Below are 16,365 nucleotides of genomic sequence, written 5' to 3'. Positions count from 1 at the left end.
CTCACATAGTCATATCGATGTACTTACCTTTGTTTGACACCCAATAGCCAATGTGTATTCGTGTGCCTGGGTGTAGTTAAGTAGTTAAACATTCATTCATTCCCCTTTTGGGGGCGGAACGTAGCTCAGTGGTACCGCGCTCGCTTGATGCGCGGTCGGTCTTGGGATCGATCCCCGTTGGGCTATTTCTCGTTGCAGCTAGTGCACCACGACTGGTATATCAAAGGCCATGGCATGTGCTATCCTGTCTGTGGGATGGTGCATATAAAAAAAATCCCTTGTTGCTAATCCAAAAGAGTAGCCCATGAAGTGGCGACAACGGGTTTCCTCTCTCAATATTTGTGTGGTCTTTAACCAAATGTCCGACGCCATATAACCGTAAATAAAATGTGTCGAGTGCGTCGTTAAATAAAACATTTCCTTCCTTTCTTTTGATTAATTCCCCCTGTCATAGATAGAACTCCCCGGCGAAGTCAGAGGTTGTGCCCACTACAGGCGTGCTTGAACAGTTCTCTGATGGAAGCATGCCAAACATTACCCACACCCACGCATTAATTCATTCATTTATTTACTAACCCTAACAACTAACCTTTAACCTTCTGGGCCCCGTTCCAAGAAGCGATCTTAGCCCTAAGATCACCTTAAGTCCATAGTTACCGTATGCACTAAGTTGACCTTAGTGCTAAGATCACCTTAAGTCCATAGTTACCGTATGCACTAAGATCATCTTAGTGCTAAGATCACCTTAATTCCATAGTTACCGTATGCACTAAGATGATCTTAGCCCTAAGATCACCTTAAGTCCATAGTTACCTTATGCACTAAGATGATCTTAGTGCTAAGATCGCTTCGTGGAACGGGGCCCTGTCCTGGGCAGACAGCCCAAATAGCTGAGATGTGTGCCCAAAACAGCGTGCTTGAACCAAAACTAGATAATAAATTAACATACCACAGCTTGGATGAAACGGAGTGATCGGAGTTCATATATGGCGATCGTTCCTACAACACCACGATCTTTGTTTACCCAACAGTCCTTAACAGTTTGACCCGAGAATTGCTCACGCTCACATGAGTTCGCGAAAAACGATTTCGGCGTGGGCTAAAAATTACTCGCCTACTCACACGCTGATATCGCTAATTTATTTTACTCAAAATTACTGTGAAGTTTGACACTGATAGCATAGCTCTAGTTCATAATTTCAGGACAGCAGTTTATTGCTAACTAACGATTTTCAATCCAGTACTGCAACACTTAAAAAAATAATAATAATAATAATAATAATTTAAAAAAATTAATAATAATAAAGCAAAAAACAACAGCACCCACATTAAACAACCCATCGATGACGATTAAAAGAGAAGTCGGCGTAGTCACCATATACCTAGCAACTGAACCTTTAAAACTCGCTCTTGGTGAGAGCCGGTACATGGATGCGAACCCACTACTGACCAGACATGAGTCGGGTGGCTTAATCTGCACTATAGCGCCGAGGTGGACATGTAGTGTTTATTCCAGTTGCTACCATTATAAACGGGACAATGTTACAAGATACTCGAGCTTTTGACCAAGACTACTTTACGATACTATATACATATTGACAGGATTAGTTTACGACTCAGCTACATGTTGACCGGACTACTTTACGACACTCTCAAACAAAACTGAACAAATCGACATTCTTTTCGCGAAAGTCCACTTTCATGAATCACGCATCCCCAACATACATACATACCTACACACACAGGGCCGTACCTAAGATAATTATAATGGGGGGGGGGGGGTAGTTAATCCGCACACTATAATACAGGGTCGTCTGCAGCTAAAGAGAATTAAAAAAATTTACCCACATCTCACCACACCCCACCAAAAAAAACCCAGGTTGCTAGTCACTTCGTACGATGGTCATTTCGTACCTAATAAAACAAAGAGGAAAAGGAGTAAATTTTCAGATGTGTAGGGGGTAAGCTTTGAAACTCTTGTGCAAATGTTGGACGTGACATTAACACACACACACATACACACACACAGCCTCCCTTGAAACGGGCAACGGGCAACTAATTTTACGTGCCCCTATCCACTAGGGTTCAGGCACGCCCGCCCCGGATTCAGCCGCTGCCTTGAAAGAAATCATAGGTACGGGCCTGAATCATTTATTACCTGGAGGCCTATGGCTGTAATCCCCCTGGTAAATGAACAAAAGGCTCATTTGAAAACAAGAGACCTGCAAAAGCTGCATTATTCACTACAATAGGTCGATTCATTACATCACCGCGGACCACTGTATCCCAACACATTACTACACACCAAGCTACCCCGAACCTGCGCCGATTCGGCGCAACTAAAACTCACCTGTTAGCAAGCTACCTTTCAGCACGCGGGTGAGGTGAACTGTTACATTGTGTGTGATTCACCTGGAATAGGTATTCGCTTGTTGAGCTTCTTCCATCAACTACTGGAGAATATTACTTTAAAAAACACTTTACGTACAAGTCACAAAATTGGGAATTACGTACGTGTGTTTTATAAAGATTAGTGATTAAAATCTCGTAACTTCCGCACTGGATACAATATGCCACGAAGAAAAAGTTGGAGAGGTAGGAGTAATTTTTTGTTATATATTTCTTGTTTTGTTTTTATTTGTCGTGTTTTATATGATGTTGTTAACTTTTGTTTTGTTTGTAGAATGGATTAACCGTTGTTAGATCGTAAAAAGTAATATTTATTATCGTAATAACCATAATAATGTTTAACTGTTTGTTTGACTAATTATCATTTTTGTTTCACTTTTCAATTGAAGTAGGACAGGTTTTTTTTTTTAAATATATATTTACTGTTTTGTTTTTATTTGTCGTGTTTGATTTTTTATTTTGGTTTTGATTTTTACAATGGAATATAGATCGTGCAAAAGAATGTTTAGTATCGTAATGTTGACCAGTCATAACGTCCCCGCGTCAGATCGTCCCCTCATACAAAGGACCATATCGTCCCCACGTACGAAGGAGGCTGTCCGTTAAATAAACAAGTAAACGGGGAAGGTGAAATAATTAGTTGCCGTAAGCATGTAATGGCATTCAGGGATTGAATAGGGCTGAAATAACATTGAATTCGATTCCATTCCACTTCTCTCATATAACCCCTGCGCGTGCTGTAACCTCGCCGTGGTGCAGGGGTGTAACATTCTCTTTGAGAATGGCCAATACAGCACAAATTGAAGTTTAGAGTAAAAGTCAGTATCTATCTGTGATATTTGTATTTGTATTTTTGCACAGTTCTTTACACTGTTTTTATTTATATCTTGAATTTTTCTGTTGATGTTGATCATCACCTTATTTGTTTCCATTACCATGGTTTGACACCCAATAGCCGATGTATTTTTCGTGCTGGGGTGTCGTTAAATATTCATTCTCTCATTCTCTCATATAATTATTGTGTATGTGTTGTTTTTATTGGTGTTAAGTGTGACCGGGGACGTTTTGGTAGAAACAGGGGACGTTTTCACACAGGGACGATATTTACGACGCCTGTTTTGCTTTAACGCAGGTGTTTGAGACTTGTAAATGTATGAAGTTACACGCGTGTAAAGCTGTATCCTAACCTGATCCGAGCGATTATTAAAACAATTTTAAAGTGATTTTAATAATCAGAGCTAGCTAATTGCGAATTTTGAAAGCAGTTGGCGAATTTTATTTTTATTTGGCGAAATAATTTTATGCGATAACTGACATTTTTAAAAGAAAATAACTGTTGATTTCTGCAATTTGGTATTTTTAATGGACATTTTGGCGAAATATTTTGTAACTAGAAGCTAGTCCTGTTAAATTACCGTATCCTAACCACACGCGTGCGTCGATCTGTGCGCTTAGGATACGGTGATTGAAATCCATGCTTTCTGAAATAATCGCTCGCGTCGCTCTCGTCCGGTTAGGATACAGCTTTAGACTTAAACAGGCTTTGTAAATACGGCTCCTAATTTTTAAAAGTTAATCGACTACGTATCATTTTTGTTTCACTTTTCAATCGATTTGGTAGTCTATATACTATCATATTTCGATTAGATAACACATAGACGTCGCTATAGACCAAGGGTTTTCGCTAGTACACCGTAATATAAAATATTTATTTAAATAAAAATTAGCTTGAGACTTAGATGGTATTTATTTTGATTTTGAATTTTTTTTTTAAAGGGAGTATAAATATAGTTTAATGAACAAAAACTAAAGCAAAGTAAAATAAAAGTAATATAATAAAAACTACAACAGCATTTTATTTATTATTATTATTATTTATTATTATTATTATTGTTATAACAAAACAGGAAACATAACGAACGTTGTCAACCAGAACTGATTACGTTAAGTTTTCGAAAAAAACCCACATTTTAAAACTTTTAAAATTCTGAAAAATTAACGTTTTCTTTTTAAAGCACTCCTATATTTAAATAAACAAAAATTTAATTTAGAAAAACTGAAGCAAAATAGTAGCCTTTTCTTGGCCGTAATAGACTCAGCTGTCCTTGTTGACAAATGATATAAGACCTCTGTTGTATAATATAGTTAAAGTGTTTTCCTTAGGCTACGCCCGTTGACCTCTCCCATCTGTTAACTTGACTACTAATAAATATTATTTAAAGTAAATAGTGAATAGTGAATAGACATAACCCAGTTCTGGTTTGTAAAATTCAATCGGATCAATAGAAATACAATAAATACAGACCAGCAAAAGAAAATAATTAATATGGAATCTATACATTTTCTTAGTTTAAATGTATGTGGACTCAGAAGCAAATTATTGATACCTGAATTTGTTGAAAATATCATCAAATATGATATTTTGTGCTTTACCGAGACCAAATGGATGAATCGATCGGATAAACTTTCAATTCTTCTACCTGGTTATACCTTTAACCTGAATAACCGCCAAAACAAACTACGTCCCTCTGGTGGCATAGCTATTGGTATCAAAGATGAGTTAGTCACCAGTCTCAATATTGATGTCACCCACAAATCAGAATTTGTATCTTGGCTCCAAATCCCAGGTGAGAATATTGGCCTACATGAAAAATTGCTGATTGGTATACTTTATATTCCCCCAATAAATTCCCCTTATTACAAGGAAATTACATTTACTATTATTGAAAATGAAATAAATCAACAAACAACATTAGGAAGTCCATTAATGTTACTTGGTGATTTTAATGCAAGAACAAAATGCCTGCCAGACCATATCGGTATCAGGTCGTTTCGCCTTTATTCCCGATCGCCCCGTGCCGTTTTGCCCCGTGTTGTTTCGCCCCCATACCGGGTCGTTTCGCTCTCTTTACAGGGTCGTTGCAAATCAGATAGAGGTTATCCATTTGTAACCCTTTATCAACCATAAACACCATTTATATGTATATGTTATTATCAGGGCCATAGCTAGGAGTTTTTGTATGGGGGAGGGGGGGGGGGGGCAACTGAGTAGTTAATAGTCTAAAACTCCTTAAACAGTTAAGAAAAGAAGTTTCTATAATGCTTTCCTGATTTTTTTTCGGGGGGGGGGGGGGCAAATGCCCCCCTGCTAGCTACGGCCCTGATTATGTGCAATATTTTAAAGAACCCCTCCCATCACACCATCCCAGTTCCTACGGGCCTGATGTATTTTGTGCTTTTTAAAAACGATTTTGTGAGAATATACTCGTTTTGGGTACAAACTAAGAGTTCCCCTTAGAAAATCACATACAGATGTAATCCTTATTACGTTCAACGGTTGTTAGATTAAGTCATATATGTGATGTAACTAAACTAGAATCTTGTAATGTCCCAAAAGATAGAGTAAGTCAAGATACAGGGAGAATAAATAGTCATGGCACACAGCTTCTAAACCTGTGTAAAACGCATAATCTATACATAGCTAATGGTAGAATAGGTAATGATAACAATATTGTAAAACTAACATGCAAAGACAGTAGTGTCGTTGATTATGTTATTGGTAGCCACCAAATTTTTAACATAATAATTTTCAGGTAGAAAATAGAATAGAATAATTTCTTTTTTCTTCTTTTTAAAATTTCGATTAAAGAATATATATTAAACAGATGGTCGGTTGTGGAGTAGCCTTTTTGAAATACAGTCTGGGCTTCAGTTAAGATATTATTTTCTTCTAGATAGTCATTTAGTCGCTTATTTAGGATCGTTGTAAATAGTTTTGAGCTATAGCATAATAAGGTTATTGGTCTATAATTTTCTGGCATAGAACGGCTTCCTTTATTTTTAAAGATTGGCTTAATCATTCCTATCAGCCATTCATTTGGGAAAATACTGTTATCTGGCATAACATTGAATTTTGTGTATATTGGCAACATTTTGTCCGCAGTAGATTTAATGATATTTGTGATATTATCAATTCCGGAAGCTTTTCCATTTTTAAGCTGTTTTATTGCATTTTTAACTTCTCTTTCTTCAATCGGTTTATCTAGAGCGTCATTATCTAATTCGAAAGTTTCAAAATCTGTATCTTGATTTATATCAGTATCCATATAATCTCCTTCATTTACTTTTTCAAAAAAATTGCTAAGTTCGTTTAGTGATGGGAAATTATTATTCACAGTTATTGGTTTTAATAATTTATAAAAAGATTTTGGGTCGTTTAATTTCAGATCGCGCATTTGTTTTTCTGCTTTGTATTTATGAGCTGCATTTTCTTTAAATAAACATTTCTTATATGATCTGCTTGCGTTAATTAATCTCTGTTTGTTTTCTGCACTTTTATATACTGAATATGTTTTCTTTGCCGCGTGGTATTTTTTTCTAGAGACAAGAAACGTGCCAAATAGAGGTCGCTTGGTTTTAAATTTAGTCCGTGCACAAGCACCGTTTGTCACGCGGCCGAATGTTGACGTTGCAGAATCTATAAATTGATTTTTCATGACTTCAATCGCTTTGTTGACACGTTTGTGCATCGTTCGTGTCGTTATAAAAAATGCTGGAGATACTATCAAGTGACTTTTGGTCAAACTTATTGACAAACTGCTGTCTTTTGTCAGGTATCCATTTACGGATTTTTATGTTTGTTGAATCTACAGTGTTATGTCTATTTTTATTAATGTCTTCTGTTAATGTGAGAGCTTGATAGTAATATGAATTAATATTGAAGGTGTGACGTAGCCCAGTTGAACAGCCCTCGCCTAATGCGCAGTCGGTCTGGGGTCGATCCACGTCGGTGGGTCAATTGGGCTATTTGAAATTGTTGTTCCAGCCTGTACACCATGACTGGTATACCAAAAGCCGTGGTATGTACTATTATGTCTGTGGGATGATGCATAATTATAGAAAGATCCTTTGCTGCTACTAATGGAAAAATGCAGCGGGTTTCCTCTCTAGGATTATATGTCAAAATTACCAAATGTTTGACATTTAATAGCCGATGATTAATAAATCAATATGCTATACAAAACAAACTTTAACGTAACTCATATTGGGAGAGGGGCACACAGTGTCTACAAGTCGTGTTATGGGGCAACAAGCAAATATAAAAGGTAGTGGGGGAGGGGGGGGAGGGTCGTGTCATGATTCAATGGGTTTTTTTTTTGGTTTTTTTTATAAATCTGTTTTGTTTTATAAATTTGTCTGATAAATCTCTTTACAAGCGTAGCCATTATTCCACGTTCAACACCCGTAATTTGACGTAACGCTTTGCTATGTGTCGAACAATGATAATTCTGGGTGGGGGTTTCTTCACTAAAAGGTTCGAAGCCAACTTTCTGACACACAGAAAAAAAAAACCCCACCCTGATTGCTGGGCTTGGATTGAAACTGTCACTCGTGTCATATGAAATTAACCAATTAAAACTATGTAGGAACAATACAGGTTTCGTTTCTGTCTTAGCAGTACTCGTAGTAAATCCTCCAAGGCGTCTGTCTAATTGTCATGAGAACAGAATCTGAACTGAACTGAACTTTATTTACACTCAGGTGATCCATAACCCGTGATGGTATGTAGAGCCATAAAATCTGTTTATACTAGTATACAATCCAGAGTTTAATTCTGCACTTTTCCCCCTGTTTTTTTTTCAATATTGAAATAGAGGAACAAGTTCGCCTGTTGCATAAATAGTCTCGCCCGATATATTTAGAATTTGTATCCCGAAAACGGCGAAGTGTAATTGGTCGATATTTAAATGGTTATTTATAGACCGACCGTTCAAAATTGCGCCAAATTCCCTCAATCAAAATTGCGCACCCTTTTCTCTTTGGCATTTAACTGCTCCATTCAAATTCCATAGCACCACCACCACCACCCCCACCACCCGCCTGCTACCGATTTGATCGGGCTGCTGGTGCTCCCTTGCACCTGGCAGTGCAGACGGTCCCTCCTTTCCCCTCCCCCACCTTTCCTGTCATGGACGGAGGAGCCGGCCAAGGCCGGCTCTTGTGCCCACGACAGGCGTGCGCTACAACAGCTTGTTCTGAATGTGCACGTAAAACCCTATGACATGACATGATGAAATGTCACCTGGACATGGGAGTCCACGCACTGCTGTTAGATCTACTTGGCCTCACCTGGGACAGAAATACAACATAGGGCCAATTTTTATAATTAATCTAAAAAGAGACGGGACTTTATATTAAATATTTTGAAGCGCAGCCAAAACGTATTTAATAATAAAAATAATTTAAATTTATATTTTATAGTATAATTATATAAAATTTATATCATGCGCAATTTTTGATCGGGCATTTCTAAATACACCTAATTTATTTTTACGTGTAATAATAATAATTAGCCCAAAGGAGGTTCAGGAGGAAGGTAGGGCCCAGGTTTCACAGGAGTTATTAAAGGCGCAGACCCTAGTTTAAACCTGTAAAAATAAATATTAAAGCTGTATCCTAACCGGTTGCGACAGATTTATTAGTTGCGTCGCACGCGTGCGGTTAGGATACGGCAATTGAAATCGATGATTTCTAAAATAATCGCTCACATCGCTCGCGTCCGGTTAGGATACAGACTAAGTTTGGTGAAGTTACAAAGCTGTAACACATTTGGATATCGTTACAAGAGAGGTGAAACAAGAGTCTGTGAAGTTGAAACGGTAAAATATCGTTAAAAATAGACTAAAACTCGACTCCATAACTGTTCCTTCTCAGACGCACGTGCGCTTTTAAAAATGCATTTTGTGGTATTAGAAACACCGGGATGACCAGAAACACTTCGATTGTACGATATTCGAATACTTGAAAATACTATATGAATACATATATTTCGAACAGTATATTACGATCGAATATTCGGACCGAACACTAAATTGTAGTCGCCAAAAAGACTCTGTTGGTTGAAAACCACTTAGGATGGTCCCTTTAAAATATAATGAATGAATGAATCTTTAGCATAAAATAAGGTCACCTAAATCTCATTGCCATTCAAGGAGATCGTAGCATTCAACTCTTGACAGAATTAGGTTGGTACATATCCATTGAAAGTTAAACTTAAATGGAGCAGAAATGTGTGTGCGTGGGGGGTATCGCACATGACTTCTAACTAGCCACAAACCACCATTATTTATGCCGTATGGTTCTTTGTATGCTAGCATTAGTAGCTAAAGAAACTGTGTTAACATAAGTAGGCCAGCGGATTTCTTTTTTGCACCTTTGTCCGCCTGGGGCAATGCCCAGCCGTTTCTCCTGTGATATTGGTTAAACAGATACGCCCGCTAAATGATCACACATAGTGGATACGGTGCGTGCGTGCGGTCCCACTGTTGAATCTGCGTCTTGCGTTTTGGGGCATATACACCACATGCGATTATTTCACTGCGGCTAGAATTAGTTTCAATGAGAGCGCATCGCACGCATCCAGTCTAAACCACGGGCGTTCAGGTGGCCTCAGACCACAATTAATTACACTATGTTTTCTCATATAGCTCTAGTGGCTGTAGCACTTTTATTAATTTCACCAGGCCATTGGCATTTCACAAGACACGTTACCTGCCTGGGACCAGTGAACACTCAAAATGGCGACCCCTGTTGTCCACCTCATTTTTACGTTATATGAATGTAAACAAACACACGTGGGCTAAGGGACCGAATCACACCCATTTCTGTGCATTTTATACAAATGTTGCTTGACTTCAAGGTGCTGTGGGGGACATTATGCAGTATCCAGTGTAAACCAAGTGCACATATTCACTAACTGCATCCTCTTACCTGTCAAACCCAGTGTAACAATTCAGCATACAAAGCAGCTCCACAGCCATTAATCACATAACAAGAAAACTAAAAAAAAATTCACATTCGTTTCTGTATTTTGGCCAAACAAATGCCTCGATAACTCTAGTCTGATGCCATGTCCTGGTTTGCGGTTATAGGTGTATGATTAGTACTAGCCCGAGTACTCTGACTGTAAGAGAGCTAGACGGACATTTGGACATAAACACGCTCTCATTACAGTCAGAGGCCAACCTATGTCTTTTTTTGGCAATTCCTGACTACCAAACGGTAGGCAACGAATCCCGCTCTAATTCCACAACAATCCTATGTTTGACGTCAAATACCTTTACATCAATCATTTTCGAGTTAAGTGATAAAAAAAAATCCACATATTCATCACTCATAAACTCATTTAAAAAAACACACAATTTACTCGAGAAAATAGTATACACATCTCAGGGTTTAATTTATAGTGATTCATTTCTTTATAACTAGTAGCGCCCCCCCCCCCCCCCCCCCCCCCAGGATTTTTATCAGGGTACGGCCCTGAAATGCAGGTGTTTTTGACTAAAATACGGGCCGCTGAATCCAAATCTGGTGTAAGAATGTAGCAGCATGTCAGGTCTTCGAGTTATGTAATCTGTGTCAATGTTATCTCGCTTTGTGACTGTATATCGCTACATACATACATACACACACACACACACACACACACACACACACACACACACACGTATACACACACACACAAACACGCACACACACACACACACACACACACACACACACACACAATGAGATACAATGAGCTCTCACGATTGACCCCAAACACGACACATCTACGTTCAAGTTTCTCATCGTGACATTGGAATATCTTTAACTTAATTCCCTTTTCATTGCAACACCGACGATAGGGGCATAGGTGAAACGGGTTCCCTCGCAACCTAATAGGAATTTGGCTGTTGGATTATAAAATGTCTTGAAATAATCCATTGAATAGACATTGGATACTGAGCCGTTCGATTGATACAATTTCTTTATGCACCAGGACAATCTTGTAGTGATTATATTTAGATGAAAGACATATAAAAGAATGTTGACTAATACAAAAAAAAAAGAGAAAAAAAAAAATATATATATAGTAATGAAATTCGGTCGTTCGCTATAATTCAATACATGCTATATGCAACCAATGGTCCGTGCGTGTCTTAAAAGCGAGAGTGGGATTAGTGAGTGTTTTTTGCAGGCCGGTAGATATCGGGAAGGGGTGGAGATATTGAATGTTTTCATCTGATCACGACAACCAGAAATATTCAGAGAGAGAGAGAGAGAGATGGGGGGGGGGGGGGGGGGGGGGGGGGGGGTGGCGGAAGAGAGACAGACAGACAGACAGACCGACCGACCGAAACAGAAAGAGATGGTGGTGAGAAAGTAAAAACACTGCCATGGGTTGGTTTGAGATCGATCCCCGTCGGTGGGCCCATTGGGCTGTTTTTTGTTTAACTCGGTTCACCACGACTGATATTTCCAAGGCCTTGGTATGTGCTATCCTGTGTGTGGGATGGTGCATATAAAAGATTCGTTGCTACTATTGGAAGGTTTCTTCTCTTTAATAATGTCAAAATTACTAAATGACATCCAATAGCCGGTTATTAATAAATCAATTTCCTTTAGTGGTGTCGGCAAAGAAAACAAAATTTAACGATATACAATACCTTTTAAATCATTAAAAAAATTATTTTAAATAACCCAACATAATGTTTATATTTTGTAATCCAATATCGCTACGTTTTGCCTGTGATAAACTGGACATTTAAAAAATATTTTATGTACAATTTTGGTGCTTTTGGAAAAAAAGAAATGTTTTATATAACGACGCACTCAACACATTTTATTTACGGTTATATGGCGTCAGACATATAGTTAAGGACCACACAGATATTGAGGGAGGAAACCTGCTGTCTGGCGCTTAATGGGCTTCTCTCTTCAATTAGCAGCAAGGGTTCTTTTATATGCACCATCTCACAGACAGGGTAGTACATACCACGGACTTTGATATATCAGTCGTGGTGCACTGGCTGGAACGAGATATAGCCCAATTGGCCCACCGACGGGGATGGTGCTTTTGGAAGAAATATAACACAGAAGAATAGACTAGAATATAAAAGATGTTTAACGACACGGCACACCCCAGCACGAAAAATATATTGGCTGTTGGGTGTCAAACTATGGTAAAATGCATCAACATCAATATAAAAATTCAATAGTGAAATTAAAATACTGTGTAAAGAACTGTGCAAAAAATACAAATATCACAGAGAAATAAAATTAAAATTTAGATTAAAATAAAAAATTAAAAAGTAGAAATTGTAATAAAAGTTCAGGGCCCCGTTCCACGAAGCGATCTTAGCCCTAAGATCACCTAACTGCACAGCTAATATATGCACTTAAGGTGATCTTAGGACTAAGATCGCTTTGTGGAACGGGGCCCTGGATGGAATTGAAATGATTCCATCAAATTTGTTCGTCTAAATATATATTTTCTAGTGTCTCTCAGATTATTGCACTCCCAACTCCACATTTTGATGGGAGTCCCATCAAAATGTGAAGTACCGTCAGACGGCCCAGACAGCCAAGGGCCATAACTCACAAAGCTCTCTTAAACACGCTGGTCATACGGATAAAGCAATAGAGGTTGGGTAAATTATGCCGCGATTATAACGCCAACTTGGGAAATCCGACAAGTAACAGAGAACATTGTTATTCTTGCATCTTCCTTGCAAGTGTTTTTGCACTGCACTGCAGGATCGCAAAGTTGCGAGAATTTAGAGAATTCGATCCATGACATGATTTTTTGAACCGAACTTGGAAATAGGTTTAGAAATTGTTTCTAATTAATATTCGTTTGTGTTGTTTAAAAACATATTTTTTCTTTTCTTTTTCTTTGCAGTTATCTTCGGATTCTTATGCGCTATCAACCTAATTCCGAGTGTTCTCATTTTCAACCAACACAAAGAGATTTTCTATAAGAATGTCAATTGTCGTTACCAAGATGTCGGCAACTGTGGTTGGCCCTACGACTGCCACTACTTATGTCACGAGTTCAAAGGTCAAATTGGGAACCAGCTCTTCCAGTACGCCTCCATATATGGACTGACCCGCGACAGGGGTTTAAGGATGGTACTTCCGAAAGACATGATGTTGGCGAGATTTTTGAAAATCGAAGCCGATTTGACAGTCGACACGTGCGTGTGTAAATACGCTAAGTACGTCCAAGAAGGTCCGTGCTGCACCGTGGACGCCAACATCACCGCCATTGGCAGCCACACTGACTACTACGTGAATGGATTTCTGCAGTCTTGGAAGTATTTTTACCATTACGAACAGGAGATCAGAAACCAGTTCCAGTTTGTCGATCCCGTTTTGTTCGAGGCCGATTTTGTTCTGAGATCCGCACTCAATGAGAAGTTTGTGCTGCACAACCGGAAGTACATGACTCTCGTGGGAGTTCACGTGAGGCGAGGCGACATGCTGATACCGGAATCGGTTAAGTTTGGATACAAAGTTGCACCACCGTCGTATGTAGCAAAGGCTATGGATTATTTCAGAAGGAAATACAAAAACGTCACATTTATAATTTGTTCTGACGAATTTAAATGGACGAAGAGTATAATCGACATCCGCCATAATGACGTCATTTTCATGGAAGGTAACTCTGCGGTAGTCGACTTGGCGCTGTTGTCGACGTTGGATCATACCATTATGACTATTGGGACGTATGGGTGGTGGGCAGGATTCCTATGCAATGGTGAGACGGTCTATTATAAAAATTTCACAAAGCCTGGAACTTTGCATAGCAAAGGTTTTGACAAAGAGCACAAAGATTTTGTTTATCCAACGTGGACAGGGTTGTGATTTTGCAACATCCACAAACGCGTTCTGTGATAGTAAGCCAACATCTATTTGTTCGGGTTTTTTTTTTTACTATATGTTGTATCGTGTTATCGTATATATCTGTGTTTTCCACTTTTCCGCCAAACAAGCAATAATCTACATCATATAATTTTAACAGGGCTTGGTCTTTCGCTGTAATGTTTTGGTTTCCGTTCCCTTTCAAGCTACTAGATTTCGAGTGCTTGCCATTCGAGAGCTAAAGATACAGTTGGACGGTTATAATCGCCATCTGGCGTCAGAGACAATTGTATTACAAAAACGCGGGGTTTTTGTTTGCCTACCATCACAAAGATCCTATATTTGACGTTAAATACCTTTGCATGGATATTGTACTTATTAAATACACATTCTAAAAATGAAACCTGAACGCGCCAGCTGGAATCTTTGCCCACTTGGTGCATACCCTTTTCGATTAGCGGCCAGAGATCATTCACATGCAATATCTCAGACATACCATGATACCACGGTTTTGTTATACCAGTTGTAGAGCACTGGGTGGGTCGAGTAATAGCCCAGTGGGCCCACAGACAGGGTTCGATTCTAGAACGATGGGCTTCGTCCTGCCCCTATGATGTTTGTTTTGTTTTTTTAAAGAGAAAAAATTGGAAAACACTGAGATATATATATACACACACATAAAGTTTTTAATTTGGCGTTTTTAAGAATATTTTACCTTCATGATTTTAATTAATTTGAATGAAAGTTGATTTTTAAATAATTTGAGTTGCTTGCGGCCAATCGGCCAATATGTGTGTGTGTGTGTGTGTGTGTATATATATATATATATATATATATATATATATATATATATATATATATATATATATATATATATATATATATAATCATGCCAGTTCCAAAATTGCTGTTGTCAATCACTGAATTTCAATCATTAATTTATTTATTCAGATGTTCTGGATTAAGATGTAGACATAATGTAGGTATGCAATGGCAGCATTGCATTGTCATGAACTTGCCAATTTTATGTCATCTTCATAAATCAAGGCTAATATTCGTTCCTCGTATTCAGCCTTGATACATGTAGTCAAGATTACTGATATCCACTACTAGCGCCCTCTATTGGAAGAACATTTGTAACACCGATTATGTCCCTTACACGATGACATCGCTGACCAATCACAGCATCGGTAACATGTGACAATATTGAAAGCAATATAAAAAAATAACCGCCGAAACCTTTTTTTTAACATATCGTGACAAACACGACACGTTTCCACGGACGCTGACGTTTACAATAACAAGGGAATCTATAAGGAGCGTTGCGATTCGTTGCAATCAGATCTAATCGCATCCAATGAAATTTAAGCATTTTGTGGCACGATTTCTTGACTACATGTATCAAGGCTGAATACGAGGAACGAATATTAGCCTTGATTTATGAAGATGATTTTATGTAGACGTAGATAATAGTTTATTTATTGTTATCAGTATGAACACAGATGAGAGAATCTTCCACGATTTCTCGATGACGTTTTTTATAAAACTGATGTGTTATTTTGTGAAACAGCTCTTGGTCTCTGTTTTGCATTCAGCGACAAAGAGCATCGTTAACGTTCGCTAATACTGGTGATTTGATTGGTTCAATATAATATCATTCAGTTTGGCGTGAAGTGCTTAAATCAGTCTAGCTTCATTTTCGGGACTGCCTTGGCTGAACGCAAATATTACCTGCGTTCAACGACAGCAAAAAACATCAACTTTCGCCAATACTAGTAATTTGATTGGTTCTAGATAAGGTCATTTGGTTTGCCTTGAAGTGCCTAATTATAAACCAGTCTAGGGATCGTTTTAACGATTGCTGTCTGCCTGAACGCAAATGTTCCAAGTGTTCAGTGACGGCAAGTAGCGTTAACGTTCACCAATACTTGTAATTGGTTCGACATTCGGTCATTTGGTTTGCCGTGAAGTACGTAATTATAAACCAGTCGACCGAACGTTTCAGGACTGGCTTAGCTGAACGCAAATCCATCATGCATTCAGAAACAGCAAGTAACGTTAACGTAATACTAGTCATTTGACTGGTTCGAGAATGGCTTGAAGTGCTTTAACCAGTTTAGCGAACGTTTTCGGGACTGCTTTGTCTGAACGCAAATCAGTGTGTTATTCCTTGTCATAATATATATGTTTGAAGAAATCTATATGGGCAACAGATTGAGTGTATTCTAGCGTTCAGTGTGTATCAATTCTATTTAAGACGTAGTCTCGCTT

The 16,365-nt window shown here is 38.4% G+C and overlaps 1 protein-coding gene across 1 annotated transcript; it reads left to right on the top strand.

Annotated features, from left to right (window-relative positions):
• Positions 1-2,360: 2,360 nt before the first annotated feature.
• LOC121377714 (galactoside alpha-(1,2)-fucosyltransferase 2-like) lies at positions 2,361-14,882 on the top strand. The gene is made up of 2 exons (XM_041505801.1): positions 2,361-2,595; positions 13,133-14,882. Exons 1-2 carry the CDS (start codon positions 2,571-2,573, stop codon positions 14,095-14,097), a joined length of 990 nt encoding a protein of 329 aa, XP_041361735.1. The 5' UTR covers positions 2,361-2,570; the 3' UTR covers positions 14,098-14,882.
• The last annotated feature ends 1,483 nt before the right edge of the window (positions 14,883-16,365 follow it).

Source organism: Gigantopelta aegis, chromosome 7 (genome assembly GCF_016097555.1).
Source record: "Gigantopelta aegis isolate Gae_Host chromosome 7, Gae_host_genome, whole genome shotgun sequence".
Taxonomy (NCBI): domain Eukaryota; kingdom Metazoa; phylum Mollusca; class Gastropoda; order Neomphalida; family Peltospiridae; genus Gigantopelta; species Gigantopelta aegis.
This window is presented reverse-complemented; position numbering and strand designations above follow the sequence as displayed.